The sequence below is a fragment of the Trachypithecus francoisi genome, unplaced genomic scaffold (assembly GCF_009764315.1).
Source record: "Trachypithecus francoisi isolate TF-2019V2 unplaced genomic scaffold, Tfra_2.0 Lachesis_group6, whole genome shotgun sequence".
Taxonomy (NCBI): domain Eukaryota; kingdom Metazoa; phylum Chordata; class Mammalia; order Primates; family Cercopithecidae; genus Trachypithecus; species Trachypithecus francoisi.
Genome location: NW_022681471.1, coordinates 45,689,368 through 45,709,708, shown reverse-complemented (window position 1 = coordinate 45,709,708; position 20,341 = coordinate 45,689,368). Strand labels below are relative to the sequence as shown.

Sequence of the window (20,341 nt, the reverse complement as noted above, 5' to 3'; positions counted from 1 at the left end):
TTTCACTGGCATCTTTCAGGATTGGTAGAAACAAACATATGAATTTCAGAATCAGTGTGCTAAAGAAAACTGTAAAGTCTTTAGCACAGGGGGAGATTGATAGATATTGAAATATTCTCTAAAACATACTGGTTATTCTTTAGGTACCAATTACTGACATACTGTTTTCAGAATTTTATATATTTCTCATGAGCTGGATTTACTATTTCCCCTTTCACTAAATGTTTGTCTTTGGTGCCCTTGTGAGTACTCTTAGGGGCATTTTTATTTCAATATCTTTTGAGTTTTGAGTTGAATAAACCATTTGTTCATTCAAACAAATATATTTAGCACCTGTATTTGTAGTAGCTCCTTGTGAGACATTCAGAAAAAAAACCTAAGTACAAAACTGAAGAAAATATGCTTACCTCTGTCCTAAGAGAATTATCTATGTACATACATATGACATGTGTACCTATATAGATATATACAGTCATCCCTAGGTATCCATGGGGATTGGTTCTGGCCCCTGCTGTAGATACCAAAATTCACAGATGCTCAAGTCTCCTAATATAAAAGGGCAGAGTATTGGCATATAACCTATGCACATCTGCCTATATACCTAAAGTCATCTCTAGACTACTCATTCCTAATACAATGCCTATGCATCACTTCATTTGAGTGGACTCTGCATAGTCCTCGGTGCATGGCAATTCAAGTTTCGCTTTTTGGAACTTTGTAGAATTTTTTTCCCAAATATTTTCAATACCTGGCTGGTTGAATCCATGGATGAAGAACCCGTGGATATGGAGGGCTGACTGTACAGTTGTATTGAATCAACTATTTGAATGTATGAAATATATTTTTGTTGGTAAGTGATGATGAATTTTCAGAAAATATTTTGTCTCCTTTAGGGATTAATTGCTGAAGAGGGAAAACATTGTTTTGCAAAAGAAGATGATCCTGAGAAATTTCGAGAAGCCCTTTTGAAATTTGAAAAATGTTTTGGTTTACCAGAGAAGGAGAAGTTAGTGACCTATTATTCATGCAGTTATTGGAAAGGACGGGTTCCTTGTCAGGGCTGGCTTTATCTTAGCACCAACTTTCTGAGCTTCTATTCTTTTTTGTTGGGATCGGAAAGTAAGTGCTTTCTATTGCTTACTATGGCCTTGAATTTGCTGTCTGACCTATCAACTCTAATGATGTTAGGTTGTAAATAAAATAATAGGATTGATATTAAAGGTAATTAAACTGTACAATAAAAGTTTATTTTATCTAGGGAAAGAACACTTTTAAGACTGGTTGCTTAACATAAAACCTTTAGAAGTGTATATAGAATGCCTTGCATATCGTGGGAAGTGAGTCAGTATTAAATGATGATGATGATCTGGCATATGACTGCTTTAAATTCCTTGTTATAAACTACCTACTTGCTTTAGTCTGTCTGTTAATCTGTTTTAAACACACAGTTTGAATATAGTGGCCATAGTACCTAATGACCCACATCTCACTTTTTAGCCACAAAGAAGAATCAAACAGTACTATTTATAGCATACATACAAACAGCTTTTACATTGGTAGTTATACAATTATGTAATTATATAAAGAAATAGATTTAAATATCAAATCAGAATCATTTTTTAAAAAATTATTTAAAATTAAATTGGGCACAGTGACTCATGCCTATAATCCTAGCACTTTGGGAGGCCAAGGCAGGAGGGTCACTTGAGCCCAGGAGTTCAAGATGAACCTGGGCAATATAGTGAGACCCTGTCTCTACAAAAAAAAAAAATCTAAATTAGCTGGGCATGGTGGCACATGCCTGTAGTCCCAGCTACTCGGGGGGGACTACTTGGGATGTGAGGATTACTCGAGCCTGGGAGGTCAAGGCTGCAGTGAGCCATGATCACATCAACTCACTCCAGTCTGAGCAGCAGAGGGAGACTCTATCTCAAAAGAAATTATTTAAAATTAGATCTCTTCCTGGAATCACCAATTCTTGCATGTTCATGCTGATGCTTCAAATTTTTAACTGATCTGGAACTCTAAACTATTTTAGCTGTTTATAGTATTTTTCAATGGGTTAACTATTGTTTCAGAAGACCTGATTAATAAACATAAATCAGTATGAGAGTTTAATCATACCTGCTTATACCTCTTATTTGCAGTAAAACTCATTATCTCCTGGGATGAAGTCTCAAAACTTGAAAAGACTTCAAATGTCATACTGACAGAGAGTATTCACGTGTGTTCCCAAGGAGAGAATCACTACTTTTCAATGTTTTTGCACATTAACCAAACATACCTTCTTATGGAACAGCTGGCAAACTATGCCATTAGAAGACTTTTTGATAAGGAAACATTTGATAATGACCCAGTCCTTTATAATCCTCTACAGATCACCAAAAGGTATTCAAAGCTTAATTTTTACTTTTCAAAGTATTGTTTGACCATAAGAATGATAGTATTGCTTACCATTAAAAGTTAACTCTTGTATGTTATATGACAGAGGTTTTTTTGGAGTTGATTGTGGGTGTGTGTATGTTTGTGAGTGTATTCATATGCATTGCATAAATACTACCCTTCTCTCCATGAATTTAATTGTAAGAAATAATAAAGTTAGGTTTGAAAATTATTTCTTGAGATTCAGATAGGACTTGCCCTGGAATGCTTTAAGAAATGCAGAGATTTTTGTGTGTGGTTAGTCTAACTCTAAATTTCTCTATGAATAGTCTAGACAGTTTGGGTCTGAAATTGTTAAACATGTTATTTATTTTTTAAAATAACTTATAGAAAACTTTTTTTAAAATGAAGAGGCAAATTCGTGGAGTCAGTGGAGCATGGACTTTAGAATGAAAGTAGAACAACCCTTCGATAAGTCATACCTCTCAGGACTTCAGTTTCCTCATCTGTCATTTCTATCTCAGAGGGCACTTATGAGAAATGAGCATGATATGTGTGAAAGCACTTTGTAAAATATAAAATATGAGGTAAATGTTAATCATTATTAGTGCCTCCTTCAGAAGTACTTGTCTGATAGCTGTTTGCCATTATATTTGGTTTGTTGAAACTGACCAGATATCTTTTATCCTGCTGAACATTCTAAACAGTTGACTAAAATGAGCATGCCAAAGGGGAAAAGGAGAGGAGAGGATCCAGCAATAGCTAGTGAAAGCAGCTTCTGGCAAGGAGGATGATGGTATAGACTATATGGGAAAGTATAAGAGGAACCTAAGCCACAGTCCTATGGCTAGACCAGAACAAGTGACCTAGAAAGTTGCATGATCACTACACAGCCCTGATTGGGTACAGTTGTTCCTCTTGCCTGTTCCTAAACCATTCCTAAAATTCATATACATAAGGATTTGTTTGTGAACCTCCCTGCTTTTCTGGGAATTAGATCAGCAAGGTAAATTTTTTACACTTCATTACCAAAATTAGGTCTCAGTACACATGATTTATAAATAGAATTCTATAAGGATTAAGAATCCTGTTTGTATTATGCTATAAGTGGGCATCTGTTTTTGTATTTCATTCCTTGATTGGCAACCATAAACATAAACTGTTTTGCCATTTTATTTCCATTAAAATATAGTCTAAAAGGCTATCAATGAGTTATTCATCACAAATCTGTATTTAATTAAGATATAATAAATCCATTTTTGTCTGTGTGCATTTTTAGGAGAGCCCATTGAAAATCATATATATCTACATCTTTTTTTCTAGTAAGTTAAAAAGAACAGTAATGTATTGGGACTTAGTCTCCAAATGGCTTTTTTATAAAATGGAATATCTTTATTGCTCTGCTTATTGTTTTTACAAATATGTATTACTTTTATAGTTTAAACAATACAGAAGCACAGTAATAATAGTTAAATTTAGTGTATATCCTTCTAGGCTTTTTAATGCATGAATTTAAAAATATTTGCAAATATAGGTCTGAACATCACATATGTTCTACAGTCTGCTTTTTTTCTCCTCTTATATCATGGACATCTTTCCATTCACATAAGTGGACTTTATTTTATTAAATAAGAGTGAACCCACCAAATTACAGTTCATTTGTTTTATCAGCTTTCCCAGGTTGAAAAAAATACCATTTAATTGAGGTAAAAATTAACATGATTGTGGTTTTCTGTTCATGTTTATCAGAAGTACTTTGAAAGACATGATGAACTACCACATATTTAAATAGTATATGCAGGAAGAATGAATTTAGTTTTAGCTTTGTTGGATTTGAATTAGAACTTGCATTATTTACTTATTATCCCAGATGGCATTGCTGCTTAATGCAATTGTTTCGTGTCCCTAGAAAAATTATACTATTTAAAGCAATTGCTTTTTACACAAAGGCTACATTTGTCTATCAGTTAATAAGTCCTCTGTATTACTGATACCTATCCTGTGTCCAACATAGTGCAAGCAGTATTATTTTATCGTACTTCTACTTTAGATTTTTTAAAACATTCAATTAAAATTTTACTTCACTTAATTTTTAATATTGTCTTTAATAGACTACTCTTTCCCTGTAAATTTTTATGCCACAAATTTTCATTATTTTATTTTACTTGAACTGGGTAACTCACTTGATTTTCTGGTAACCAGATAGGAACATTGTTGTCTTCCAGGATTGGTTTTAACCATAGTCACATATTATGCCTATATGATAATATAATAATAGTCTTCTAGCAAATCACCCCTTAGAGATAGTTTGAAGACCTACATGATCTCTAACTTTTGTGCATTTTAATCTACTAATAAAATGAAATTGGAAGAAAAGAACAAATAAAAGGAGTTTGCAAGGAATCAGTGTATTTTTTTCTATTTCAGAATTTGTTGAAAAATACAGCATTTTTAGTGTTTAATCTGTGTGCTTCACAGTGTATGTAGATTAGTCAATATAGGCATATGTACACCTTAGAATCATTTCTGAGAATTCATTTGTGCCTCATCTCATTTTTTCTTTCCTACAGAGATCTGGAAAATAGAGCCCACAGTGAGCAATTTAATGCCTTTTTTAGGCTGCCCAAAGGAGAGAGTTTGAAAGAAGAACATGAATGTTTCTTATGGGTACCATTCAGCCACTTCAATACTCATGGAAAAATGTGCATCTCAGAAAATTATATCTGCTTTGCTAGCCAAGATGGCAATCAGTATAGTGTAATCATTCCACTACGAGAGGTAATGTGAATTTGGTTACATATCAGTTTTTAGTTTGAAAATGATATCTTCCACAGAGTAAAATGTCCTTTAATTCTATAAATTATTAAAACCTCAAGATGCAATATCCTTTTAGTAATTTAAAATAATTATTCTTCAGGATAAGAGTACAACCTTCTGAGATATTCTCAGTTCCATTAGTAAAGTCTTACAGCTCTTACTGAAAGTGAAAATTTTTAAACTTTAAAATTTAAAAACAAGATAAGCATTTAGGTTAGTGCAAAATGGAGTTTGATCATTCAAAACTGTATGACATCAATACCCAAATTTAGACTATCACTTTTGATGTACTCTGGCAGAAAAAATAACATTGACATCTTTTATGTAAGTCAGAAATAAATTGTTGGTATTTGATACTGAAGTTTTACATTTGTATTGTCATTTTTAAAGGATACATGTTAGACCTTTTTCTTCAGAAGTGAAATAACTTGCACTGAGGTTACTTGTATGATTGGTTCAACTAGTACCCAAAGTCTATTTCTTAATAAGTTATATTATAGACCAAAACTTTTGGCCACAAAAGGGTAAGCCAAACACAATTTACTTGAAGGTGTCAACAATAAAGGAAAATTTAATTCATCTCTATGTTTTTCACCCCCTAGGTCTTAGCTATAGATAAGACAAATGATTCCAGCAAATCTGTCATCATTAGCATCAAAGGAAAAACAGCTTTTCGCTTCCATGAAGTTGAAGACTTTGAACAACTGGTGGCAAAACTCAGGCTCAGATGCGGAGCAGCTTCAGCTCAATATCATGATATTAGCACAGAGGTAATTAATTACACAGCAATCAAATCATTTTGAAAAAAAAGTGTGTGTTTAGTGTAGCCCATTCTTCAAAAGGAATTCATAGTACCTTTCCTATTTATGTCCAGGTTTTTTTTTTTTTTTTTTAAAGATAGAATCTAAGAAAGTATATTGTCTAACTCACATCCTAAAGCAGAAGTGAGAATTAAGGACTTTATTCATTTTTAGGAACTCAGACTTTATAAAATTATTATAATTTGATCTTTCTTTTACTATATTTGCTGTTTACCATATAAATATACCTTGTACTTTCACATAGTTTGGTTTTTAAGAAATCAAAATATATTTGAGAATTCAGTGAGGCCTCGAAAAAGGACTCCTCTTATTGTTGCAAAGAGATATCAATTTTAAACCTGTCTGGATATCTTTTATTTAATATCTTGTAGGTCAGCCTTATTTACATAATCTGGCCAAAAGCAAAATAATAGTATATCTGTTTACTAGTAAAATATTAGAGAGGATAAGGAGGATTTTGATGTTTCATATGTCTCTCATGGAAATGCAGACAGGTCGAATTCAAATGAATTTTCTTTTACAATGTCCAGGAACCCCATGTTTTAATAGATTGATAAAACTTATCAAATTATAGCTTTTTATATTTTAAGTAAAATTCAAAGAAAAACTAAATGTGTCTTTATTGGCTATATTATTTTATTTGAATTGGAGTATAGAGCCTTCTACTGCTATCTCCAGAGTAGAGATTGAAAATAATACGCTAAGTCAATTATAATGTAGTATTGGTAAAACTAATTTTCCCTTTGATAATTAAAAAGCACAGTGAAAACATGTAATTAAATTTTTTTTCCATCTCAATTCCAGACACAGATTTTCTACATTGGCCATCAAGAGTTTTTCTTGCCCCAACTTTATTATCTCTCATTCTCTTTTAGTATGTACCCAGGATATTCCTTAGTTTAATGCGGGAATACAAGTAAAATCTGACCAGCCTTAGTAGTTTTCTCTCCCAATGCTCCCAAATTCTTACTTATATCATGTTTTCCTTGTTCTGTTCTATTTCACATTCAGTCTGTGTGTTAGCTTCAAAGCTCAACATATCTTTCTTTTTCCTTAATTAATTTGCTTTTCCAAAACCTGGAGAGCTGTAACTGTTCCCCTTAAAACTTTCATGTGCTTTTAGTAGCTGAGTATGCTCAGTTGTCAAGAAAAGATTTTGTTTGAAAATGAATTTACCATCTTTCCAAATGTGCATCAGAATTCTACAGTTTTCTAGTTTCTCTTACTGTTTATTAGAGGTTTTAATAAATATCTGCTTGGAAATATGTATTTTTAAATTGCTGTAATATTGTTTCACTTAAGATTTTTATCTTATCAATGATGAAGAATATTGACCCATTTTAGTATCTGTATATATCTAGCTTTAATAATAGTACATGTAAAAAATTAGTAAAGAGAAAGCTTTTTAAACAAGAGCTAGTTCCATTTGATTTCTAAGTAACAGAAATTATAGCTATATTATTTTATAACTACACTTATTCTGAAACGAAGAGAAAAATTGTATTCTATTTTCATAAACCTGGTGACTTTGTACAAACAGCAAGACTTTTTAATTTAAATCTCCCAGAGTCTAAATCAACAAGTCTAAATATGAATGCAGGAAGTACTTTAGGAAATTTTTCCTATGAGAATGTCAAAGACATGATACAAAGAACAAATCCTACCAGAAGTAATTGAAATTATGCGTGAGTATCAGTTCTATCCAAGTTTTTATATAGGTATATATTAAAATGTTCCACATTTTAATAAGTTATACTAAAATCTGGGCATATAAAGAGATTTAGTAAAATTCTAATAAACTGCTTGGAAAAATACATGAATCTTTTACTTTTATTGACACATATAATCAGGAACTATTACTAGATAAGGTAATTTTTCAAAACTACTCAATGAAAGAAAAATGGGCCCTCTTAGGTTAGTTTTAAGCAAAGTAACCTAAGAATGGAAAGCACTACTGAAGATCCATTGCCTGATGCTTTTAAACTACATTATGAATGAATTGTGGAAACTATGGAATGTCAAGAAAGGTAGTAATTGAGTTCATGCCTTAAAGTTTTTAAATGGGAAAATAAGTATCTTCTACAGAGTATCACAGAACATGTAAACATAACTTACTAACTATATGAAATATAGTTATTATCTTAATAAGATAGTTTCATAACCAGGACTATCTTACTAAGTTTTTAAATAAAAGTAATGGGTTTCCTACATGATAATGTAGATCCAAATAGTAGTTTAACAACATAACTGATTTTTTCTTGCCTTGATAAGAATAAGGTGTTTCTTATGACTATAATATAAATTTGGAAAGTGATTTTTAGCTGTGGGGGTAGATTTATTTCTAAGTTGGGAAACCAGAAACTATTAAAAATGAAATTCACACCCATTAAATTGTGGACTATGAACAGGATCCTATTTAAGATAAGCTTCTGATATTTGAGAAAAGCATTTGTTTATATTTTTTTGTTTTAATTATTGGTTTTACAGGTCAACTCTGTAACCATTTATTATACCGAGTTTATGAAGTATTCTAATTTAAATATAGTATTTTGTAGAAATTTACACATAAAGAAATGTTCATCTTTTCTTTGTCTTTCCTTCACTTTTAGAGCCATATGATAATTGCAAAATCAATGTCAGATAATAAAAATGAAACTGATTAAGAATAGCTGCTATAGAGTTAACAATCTATATTGCTTTCTAGATGTGATTGGATTTTGCTCAGGCACTAAAAGTCTGATGAGTGCCAAATTTACTTGTCATAAGTGTGAACACCCAAATGGAGAGAAATATATATTTATCTCCAAGTACATATATAAAACACCATGGGTAAAACTTTCCACTGAAAAGAGCCAGAGCAAAAATGTTCAAGAAATTTAAGTTTAGTTCCTTGAATAATCTACTTTATTATACTCTTCAAAATTTTAAACATTATTTTAAACTACCATCTTTGAAGGTAAATGTTTTTTATTTTATTTTTTGTCATTTTTTAAATTTTCTGACCACCTACTGCCTGTTGATGACGGTGAATGTTTTAACATGACTTTATGAATACTTAAGAGGTAATAATGGATAGGACTAGCATACTTGTCATCACTCTTATAAATTTATGTTTAGGGTTTCATTACTTAAGAGGTTATTTTTTTCCTTCTGGGATACTTTTCCTGTAGTTTAGAACAATAGATAAACTGATGATTCAGTCATTCAAACTAAAGGAATGTGCTGTGCTTGAGATCCAGACTACAACCATGAATTTTCCAACCTGTATTTGCAAAAATGTAGCTCCTCGTTCAAACAGCTAACCTTAATATTAAGTGGTCAAGTATGTGGTTTGTCAAAATAACCTTTTTTAAAAAAAAAAAAAAAGACGGGAATTGTTGCAATTTGAGACCTATACTCTCTAATCATTAATTCTTCCTTTATTGGCTTCTTCTACCTTACCCTTTTATTTACACATTGATTTGAATACTCCTCCTTACCTTTCCTTGAATCCCATCTATATTCATCTGTTCTCATGCTGCTATGATGAAATACCTGAGACTGGGTAATTTATAAAGAAAAGAGGTTTAATTGACTCACAGTTCTGCGTGGCTGGGTAGGCCTCAGGAAACTTACAATCATGGTGGAAGGCACCTCTTCACGGGGTGGCAGGAGAGAAAATGAGTGCTGAGCAAAGGGGGAAGCCCCTTATAAAACTATCAGATCTCATGAGAACTCACTCACTGTCATGAGAACAGCATGGAAGAAACTGCCCATGATTCAGTTATCTCCACCCAGTCCTGCCCTTGACATGTGGGGATTATTACAATTCAGGTGAGATTTGGGTGGGGACACAGAGCCAACCATATCATTCTACCCCTGGCCCCTCCCAAATCTCATGTCCTCACATTTCAAAACACAATCATGCCCTTCCAACAGCCCCCTAAAGTCTTAACTCATTCCAGCATTAACCCAAAGTCCAGGTCCAAAGGCTCATCTGAGATAAGGCAAGCCCCATCTGCCTATGAGCCTGTAAAATCAAAAGCAAGTTAATTACTTCCTAGAGACAATGAAGGTACAGGCATTGGGTAAATACACCATTCCAAATGGGAGAAATTGGCCAAAACAAAGGGGCTATAGGCCCCATACAAGTCTGAAATCCAGTGGGGCAGCCAAATCATAAAGCCCTGAAATGGTCTCCTTTGACTCCGTGTCTCATATCCAGGTCACACTGATGAGAGAGATGGACTGCCACAGCCTTGGGCAGTTCTACCCCTGTAGCTTTGCAGGGTACAGTGCCCCTCCTGGCTGCTTTCACAGGCTAGTGTTGAATGCCTGCAGCTTTTCCAGGTGCACGGTGCAAGCTGTCAGTGTATCTACCATTCTGGGGTCTGAAGGATGGTGGCCCTCTTTTCATAGCTCCACTAGGAAATGCTCCAATGGGGACTCTGTGGGGACTCTGACCCCACATTTTCCTTCCATACTGCTCTAGCAGAGTCTCCCCCCATGAGGACTCTGCCCCTGCAGCAAACTTCTGCCTGGACATCCAGGCATTTCCATATATCCTCTGCAATCTAGGCAGAGGTTTCCAAACCTCAGTTCTTGACTTCTGTGCACCTGTGACTTCTGTGCATCTGTAGCCCAACACCACATGTAAGCCACTAAGGCCTGGGGCTTGCACCCTCTGAAACAATGGCCCAAACTGAACCTTGGCCTCTTTTAGCCACAGCTGGAGCTGAAGCAGCTGGGATGCAGGGCACCATGTCCTGAAGCTGCATAGAGCAGGGGGGCCCTGGGCCAGGCTCATGAAACCATTTTTCCCTCCTAGGCTTCCAGGCCTGTGATGGGAGGGGCTGCCGTGAAGGTCTCTGGCATGTCCTGCAGACATCCGAATTTGGTGATTAACATTCGGCTCTTGTGAATAGTGCCGCAATAAACATACGTGTGCATGTGTCTTTGTAGTAGAGTAATTTATAATCCTTTGGGTATATACCCAGTAGTGGGATGGCTGGGTCATATGGTACATCTAGTTCTAGATCCTTGAGGAATCGCCATACTGTTTTCCATAATGGTTGAACTAGTTTACAATCCCACCAACAGTGTAAAAGTGTTCCTATTTCTCCACATCCTCTCCAACATCTATTGTTTCCTGACTTCTTAATGATTGCCATTCTAACTGGTGTGAGATGGTATCTCATTGTGGTTTTGATTTGCATTTCTCTGATGGCGAGTGATGACGAGCATTTTTCATGTGTCTGTTGGCTGTATGGATGTCTTCTTTTGAGAAATGTCTGTTCATATCCTTCCCCACTTTTTGATGGGGTTGTTTGTTTTTTTCTTGTATATTTGTTTGAGTTCTTTGTAGATTCTGGATATTAGCCCTTTGTCAGATGAGTAGGTTGCAAAAATTTTCTCCCATTCTGTAGGTTGCCTGTTCACTCTGATGGTAGTTTCTTTTGCTGTGCAAAAGCTCTTTAGTTTAATGAGATCCCATGTGTCAATTTTGGCTTTTGCTGCCGTTGCTTTTGGTGTTTTAGACATGAAGTCCTTGCCCATGCCTATGTCCTGAATGGTACTACCTAGATTTTCTTCTAGGGTTTTTATGGTATTAGGTCTAACATTTAAGTCTCTAATCCATCTTGAATTAATTTTCGTATAAGGGGTAAGGAAAGGATCCAGTTTCAGCTTTCTACTTGTGGCTAGCCAATTTTCCGAGCACCATTTATTAAATAGGGAATCCTTCCCCATTTCTTGTTTTTGTCAGGTTTGTCAAAGATCAGATGGCTGTAGATGTGTGGTATTATTTCTGAGACTCTGTTCTGTTCCACTGGTCTATTTCTCTGTTGTGGTACCAGTACCATGCTGTTTTGGTTACTGTAGCCTTGTAGTATAGTTTGAAGTCAGGTAGCGTGACGCCTCCAGCTTTGTCCTTTTGACCTAGGATTGTCTTGGCAATGCGGGCTCTTTTTTGTTCCATATGAACTTTAAAGCAGTTTTTTCCAATTCTGTGAAGAAACTCATTGGTAGCTTGATGGGGATGGCATTGAATCTATAAATAACCTTGGGCAGTATGGCCATTTTCACGATATTGATTCTTCCTATCCATGAGCATGGTATGTTCTTCCATTTGTTTGTGTCCTCTTTGATTTCACTGAGCAGTGGTTTGTAGTTCTCCTTGAAGAGGTCCTTTACATCCCTTGTAAGCTGGATTCCTAGGTATTTTATTCTCTTTGAAGCAATTGTGAATGGAAGTTCATTCCTGACTTGGCTCTCTGCTTGTCTGTTACTGGTGTATAAGAATGCTTGTGATTTTTGCACATTAATTTTGTATCCTGAGACTTTGCTGAAGTTGCTTATCAGCTTAAGGAGATTTTGGGCTGAGACGATGGGTTTTTCTAAATATACAATCATGTCATCTGCAAACAGGGACAATTTGACTTCTTCTTTTCCTAACTGGATACCCTTGATTTCTTTCTCTTGCCTGATTGCCCTAGCCAGAACTTCCAACACTATGTTGAATAGGAGTGGTGAGAGAGGGCATCCCTGTCTTGTGCCAGTTTTCAAAGGGAATTTTTCCAGTTTTTGCCCATTCAGTATGATATTAGCTGTGGGTTTGTCGTAAATAGCTCTTATTATTTTGAGGTACGTTCCATCAATACCGAATTTATTGAGCGTTTTTAGCATAAAGGGCTGTTGAATTTTGTCAAAAGCCTTTTCTGCATCTATTGAGATAATCATGTGGTTCTTGTCTTTGGTTCTGTTTATATGCTGGATTACGTTTATTGATTTGCGAATGTTGAACCAGCCTTGCATCCCAGGGATGAAGCCCACTTGATCATGGTGGATAAGCTTTTTGATGTGCTGCTGAATTCGGTTTGCCAGTATTTTATTGAGAATTTTTGCATCGATGTTCATCAGGGATATTGGTCTAAAATTCTCTTTTTTTGTTGTGTCTCTGCCAGGCTTTGGTATCAGGATGATGTTGGCCTCATAAAATGAGTTAGGGAGGATTCCCTCTTTTCTATTGATTGGAATAGTTTCAGAAGGAATGGTACCAGCTCTCCTTGTACCTCTGGTAGAATTCAGCTGTGAATCCATCTGGTCCTGGACTTTTTTTCGTGGGTAGGCTATTAATTGTTGCCTCAATTTCAGAGCCTGTTATTGGTCTATTCAGGGATTCAACTTCTTCCTGGTTCAGTCTTGGGAGAGTGTAAGTGTCCAGGAAATTATCCATTTCTTCTAGATTTTCTAGTCGATTTGCGTAGAGGCATTTATAGTATTCTCTGATGGTTGTTTGTATTTCTGTGGGGTTGGTGGTGATATCCCCTTTATCATTTTTTATTGCGTCTATTTGATTCCTCTCTCTTTTCTTCTTTATTAGTCTTGCTAGCGGTCTGTCAATTTTGTTGATCTTTTCAAAAAACCAACTCCTGGATTCATTGATTTTTTGGAGGGTTTTTTGTGACTCTATCTCCTTCAGTTCTGCTCTGATCTTAGTTATTTCTTGCCTTCTGCTAGCTTTTGAATGTGTTTGCTCTTGCCTCTCTAGTTCTTTTAATTGTGATGTTAAAGTGTCAATTTTAGATCTTTCCTGCTTGGAATCAACCCAAATGTCCATCTGTGACAGACTGGATTAAGAAAATGTGGCACATATACACCATGGAATACTATGCAGCCATCAAAAAGGATGAGTTTGCGTCCTTTGTAGGGACATGGATGCAGCTGGAAACCATCATTCTTAGCAAACTATCACAAGAACAGAAAACCAAACACCGCATGTTCTCACTCATAGGTGGGAACTGAACAATGAGATCACTTGGACTCGGGAAGGGGAACATCACACACTGGGGCCTATCATGGGGAGGGGGGGAGGAGGGAGGGATTGCATTGGGGAGTTATACATGATATAAACGTTATGCACATGTACCCTAGAACTTAAAGTATAATAAAAAATAAAAAAGAAAAAAAAAAAAAAAACATTCGGCTCCTGTTGCTTACACACATTTCTGTGGCCAGCTTGAATTTCTCCCCAGAAAATGAGTTTTTCTTTTCCATGACATCATCAGGTTACAATTTTCCAAATATTTTGCTCTGCTTCCTCTTGAACACTTTGCTGTTTAGAAATTTCTTCCACCAGATATCCTAAATCATCTCTCTCAAGTTCAAAGTTCCACAGATCTCTAGGGCAGGGGCAAAATGCCACCAGTCTCTTTGCTAAAGTTCCATTTCCCAATAAGTTCCTCATCTCCATCTGAGACCACCTCAACCTGGACTTCATTGTCCATATTACTATCAGCATTTTGGTCAAAGCCATTCAACAAGTCTATAGGAAATTCCAAACTTTCCCACATCTTTCTGTTTTCTTCTGAGCCCTCCAAACTGTTCCAGCCTCTGCCTGTTACCCAGTTCCAAAGTTGCTTCCACATTTCTGGATATCTTCACAGCAGCACCCCACTACCTGGTACCAATTTACTATATTAGTCCATTCTCACACTGCTATGAAGAAATACCAAAGACTTGGTAATAAAGCAAAGAGGTTTAATTGACTCACAATTCCACATGGCTGGGAAGGCCTCAGGAAACTTACTATCATGGCAGAAGGCACCTGTTCACAGGGTGGAAGGAGAGAGAATGAGTACTGAGCGAAGGGGGAAGCCCCCTATAAAACCATCAGATCTCTTGAGAACTCACTCACTATCATGAGAACAGCATGAGGTAAACCATCCCCCTGATTCAGTTATCTCCATCTGGTCCCATGCTTGACACATGGGGATTATTACAATTCAAGGTGAGATTTGGGTGGGGACTCAGAGCCAATCTTAATGTCCAGCCCTGCTAGGGCTTGTACTGGCTTCTTGGATTTCAAGCTAAAATACCACTGGATTGGTTCACCCTAAGCTGCTACTTTTCCTCTGCCTCAGTCATGGGCATTCTTTATCTTTCTTAAGCTACTAAGGTTTGCTAAAGTTTAAGAGATGAAGTTAGTGAGTCTTGTCTTTCTTTTATTTTATTTTTTACCACTCCTAGTAATAACTTGCAATAGCTGGTGTAGTTATAATCCATAGAAGCCGGGTAACTGATATGTTTTAAAAGTAAAACTTTGGAGTTCATAAAGTTTTATGTGAAAAAAGAAAAGACTCAGAGTAACTAAAACCGTGTTGACGAGGAAAAACAAAGTTGGAAGACTCAAGCTTTCCAATTTCAAAACTTATTATACAGCTGTGGTAAACAAGACATTGTGATACTGGTATAAGGGGAGATATGTAGATCAGTGTAATATAATTGAGACTCTAGAAATACATTCTTACATTTATGGTCAGTTAATTTTCAACAAGAAAGCCAAGCTAATTCCATGGGGGAAAGAACTATTTTCAACAAATGGTGCCAAAACAATGGATAGCAACATAGTCCCCACCCCCCAAAAGATGTTGTACTCTTTTCTTAAAGCATACACAAAAATTAACTTAAAATGGATCAAAGACCGAAATGTAAAAGCTGAAACTATAAAACTCTCAGAGAACACATAGGAGTTAATCTTCATGATCTTGAATTAGGCAATTGTTTATAGATATGACACCAAAAGCATGTGACCCTAAAGAAAAAATAGGTAAATCGGATTACATAAAAATTAAAAACTTTTGTGCTACAAATGGTATCATCAAGAAAGTGAAAAGACAACCCACAGAATGGAGGAAGTATTTGCCAATTATATGTCTGGTAAGGGACTTCTAATTAGAATGTATGAAGAACTCTTACAACTAAATAATAAAAGGCAAACAACCCAATTTTAAAAATGGTTAAAGGATTTGAATAGACTTTTCTCCAAAGAAAATAAAGAAATGGCCAATAAGCACATTAAAAGATTTTTCATATCATTAGTCAACAGAGAAATGCAAATCAAAAGCCTAACGAGATACCATTTCATACCCACTAGGGTGGCTATAATTAAAGAGACAGATAATAACTGTTGAGGAGAAAGTGAAGAATTGACACTCTCATATATTGCTGTTGGGAATGTAAAATGGTACAACTCCCCCCCCCATACTTTCTATCCTCTAATAATCATGATTCCACTCTATACTTCTATGAGCTCAACTTTTTACCTCCTTCATATGAGTGAGAACATATGGTATTTATCTTTCTGTGCCTGACTTATTTCACTTAACATAATGTTCTCCATGTTCATCCATGTTGCTACCAATGAAAATGTTTCATTCTTTTTTTGGCTGAATAGTGTTCCATTATAAAAATTTATCACATTCTCTGTATCCATTCATCTGTTGGTAGACATTTAGGTTGATTTCATATCTTGGCTATTTTGAGTAGTGATGCAAGAAACAGGGGTATAGTTTATATATTTATGCTTCTTTCACATGACATGCCTGTATCAACACATCCTCATAAGCAATTGGTATTTTCAATGTTTTGGTTTTTAATAGGTGTGTAATATTGTTTTAATTCGCAATTACCCAGTGACATCTGATGTTGAACCTGTTTCATATGATTATTTGCCATTTATATCTTCTTTGGTGAGGTATCTATTTAGACCTTTTGCCCACTTTTTAATGGGTACTTTATTTTTTTAAACATAGTTTTAATTCTTTGAATATATTATAATAGCTACTTTACAGTCTTTGTTTATTAAATCCAACAAGTGGGTCCCCTCAAGACACTTTCTATTGGTTGTTTTTTTAAGTTCTTATTTCTATTTTTAAGCCTGACTTCCTTGGATCACCCCCTGAATCAGTATAATTTAGTGGTTATTCAGTGATGGGTTAGATTTCCTTAAATGCCTTATGCTATCAAATATTCCACCTTTTTCTCAAGGATATCTGTGTCAAGGCATATGTCAAACTTCAGGCAATTTACACATCAGCTTTAGCTTTTATTCCCTGCTTTCAAAGATAGCCAGAGTTGAGTGACTGGGGCCTTCTTCTGTCCCATTTATTTCCTAGGCATGTTCACAGCCCTGTACATGTATTCATTCTTCTAGATCCCCAAGACTATGTTGCAGCCCTTCAAAATTCCATATCACATCTGGTTTTTCAGGTCTTCCTTTTAAATCTTTAGCCAGGCTCTTGTTTGCTCTAGCTGAAATCATAGCCTTGGACAGCTAGGTTGTCACCAGCCAATTGCTATTGTTTTCTATAATACCCTGGGAACAGAGTTTTTTTACCAAGCTGAGCTGTGAATAAAATCAAATGATAACAACACCCTGGGAATAGAGATTTTCCAGGGAGTTGCAAGTTTGATCAAATATTGTCTATGCCCTAGGGATAAGGCTTTTAATGAAACTCCAAAAGATCCACTGGCTGCCATACTACTGGCTTTGATTTCTGAGCTTGGGCAGGTAGATAGAGTTAAAAGCCCCACAGACTCTTCTGGTCTTACTCAGGCTCATTAGTTTTTCTCGAATAGATGCTTTTCAGTTTATTGCATGCCTTTGGTTAATTCCAGTGTTCTGAAATGGTTTATTTTGAATATTTTGCCACGATTTTGTTGCTTTTGTTGGGGAGTGTGTTCACAGAGATTCTGAGCTTGCCATTCTAGAAGTCAGGTTGTTGACATATCTAATTTTGATAGGTATGTCTCTGAGATATTGCTTTAATATTTGTTATGTATATAGATTGTGGCTTATAAATGACAGTAAACATTAGAATATTTTTCTTGCAGAAACTTAAGCATGCAGCTGGGATAACTGCATTCTTTCTTTTTCAGCTTGCTATTAGTTCTGAGTCTACAGAGCCATCTGATAATTTCGAGGTGCAATCTTCAACAAGTCAGAGGGAATGTGGTAAAACTGTGAACACTGAAGCCTTAATGATGGTATTTCACCCTCAGAATTTGGAGACTCTTAATTCTAAAATGGTAGGAAAACAAAATATTTAAACCTATGGGCTGAAACAGTTGGTGAAAAGTAAAAATTTTAAAAGCAGACTAGAAGGTGACACAACTGAAAATTCTTCTTTTGGGACTTGAAAAGTTTTCCAGCAGGTACTACTGTGTAACTTATTTGGTTCCACTATACACAAGGACTATTATCAGGAATGAAGATAAAAGATAAAAGTTGGACATTGGGGATTTTTACAGATACATAATAGTTGTACATATTTATTGACATTGAGTTTTATTTGCATAGATTTCTAATCCTGACATAGACGTGATTTGGGGAGACTGATTGTTTAAAGCTTTGCCTCCCAAGTATAACACTTTTACCATTTTTATATGAATTTAGCTAAGAATTAAAATAGTAAATTAAAGCTGCTGTGCTCACATGAGTTTACAAGATTTTCATGATGACAAAGATTCGGTGTTTCACCCCTGGGTGAATACTGATTTTGGTTTTCTATGTTCTTAATTTCTAGAGATGTTGTTTCAAGGTAAAGAGAGTGGGCAAGTTATTTTACAGTTAATTTCTCACTAGATTTAGTTGTTTTGATTTTTCTGTCATTACAGTTGAAAGAAAAAATGAAGGAACAGTCATGGAAAATACTCTTTGCAGAATGTGGGCGTGGTGTTAGTATGTTTCGAACCAAAAAGACTCGAAGTCTTGTTGTAAGAGGGATTCCAGAAACCTTAAGAGGAGAACTCTGGATGCTTTTTTCAGGTATTACATTTATTCACTTTATTTATTTAACAGACATTAACTATGCCTTTCTAGGAGTTATGCCCTAAGCTAAAGCGAAAGAATTACAAAGATGGTTAGTACAAAGTCTTACTCATCTTGAGTTCAGACTAGTCAAAGAGAGAAAGGTAAGTAGTTACCTGTAACTTACCTATCTATCCACACATCCAGCATCTGAGCAGATTAGTTTATTAGGCAAGATATGTATAATGGGGGAACCTTTATCACTAGTGTCAACAGTCAGTTAAGGGGGAAAAAAGCTCATGAAAATGGTATTCTGTTGGATAAAATTAGTAGCTTGACATAGATTCTAGTGTAAAGCTCTTTTCTGTTTGTGCTCAGGAATCACTTAAGCATAAGGCTAAATATCAAGGTAATGAAATGAAATCCAATTATTTATGTATATATGAAATAATAGCTTAATTTTGTCCCTCTTCTGTTGTATGTTAATAATCTTCACAGGTGCTGTTAATGACATGGCTACTAATCCTGGCTATTATGCTGAAGTAGTTGAGCAGTCCTTAGGGACCTGCAACTTGGCTACTGAAGAAATTGAGCGTGATTTACGTCGCTCTCTGCCTGAGCACCCAGCCTTTCAGAGTGACACTGGCATATCTGCTCTGAGAAGGGTACTCACTGCTTATGCATACAGGAATCCCAAAATTGGATACTGCCAGGTATGACTTAACTATGAGCCCAACTGTGTGTATGTTCCAAATAAAATTACATCAAATCCAACTCCACTAATTTGGAAGTGATGATTATAAGGAAAGAGATTGGGGTGAGATAGATAGAGGATAGTATTAATTTAAGTAGGATGGTAGTGGGAATACTTAGGAGAATTGATATTTCATTATTTTTCTTTTTCAGTTAACAAATGTTTATTGAACTTCTGCTCTATAAAAGATACTCTCCTAGGAACTTAAGGCTATATAAAGATGTATCAGATAAGTGTCCTCCCTTAAAAGCATGTAGACCAGGAGATGTTAAAGCATATTCATTAAGAAACAAAAATCAAGTGAGAAAAACTGTTAGAGAAATATAAAGTCCTGTCATGATTTATAATTAGGAGAAACTATTTTTCATCTGGAGGAGTCAGAGAAGGCTTCGTGGAAAAGATAGCATTTGCAGGTCTTAAAAACTGGTGAATTTTGGACATATGGAAATAGAATGAAAAGAACATGCCAGGTGAGGGAATCCATGTAACCGAACACAGGTAGAGGTAAACCTAAAGTTTACATAGGACCATGTTTGTTTAGTTTGATAGAAACATAGGGTGGATGAAGTGAAGTAGTTGGAGAAAAAAATCAGTAAGGTAGATTGGGATAGAGCTGGAGTTTGAATTTTATTTTATAGGCAGTGGAGGAATCATTGGAAAACAAATTGTTTAGGAGCACACCATCAATTAGGGTAGGCTAGACTGCTAACACAAACACAGATAATAGATGAAACAGTATAATTTTATTTCTTGAAGGAATAAACAAAGGAGATTTACTCTTCAGGTCAGAAGGCAGTTCTCCTCCATGAGATTATTCAGGAACTTAGACTGTAGGCTGACAGCAGACTGTCATTTTCAAAACAAAGCTTCCCGAGTACACTTTCATCACCATTAGCACTCACAAGAACAGGGAAAGAGCATGGAGAAACAACTGTGAAAGATTTTCGGGCTAGGCTTGAAAGGGGCAGATACCACTTCATGCACATTCTATTGGATAAT

The 20,341-nt window shown here is 35.5% G+C and overlaps 1 protein-coding gene across 1 annotated transcript in view; it reads left to right on the top strand.

Annotated features, from left to right (window-relative positions):
• TBC1D8B (TBC1 domain family member 8B) overlaps positions 1 to 20,341 on the top strand; it is a 71,859-nt gene that overhangs the window by 17,758 nt on the left and 33,760 nt on the right. The window contains 7 exon segments of the mRNA XM_033201216.1: positions 894 to 1,119; positions 2,148 to 2,388; positions 4,953 to 5,160; positions 5,802 to 5,969; positions 17,718 to 17,867; positions 18,456 to 18,606; positions 19,087 to 19,301. Coding sequence (XP_033057107.1) covers positions 894 to 1,119; positions 2,148 to 2,388; positions 4,953 to 5,160; positions 5,802 to 5,969; positions 17,718 to 17,867; positions 18,456 to 18,606; positions 19,087 to 19,301 — 1,359 coding nt within the window.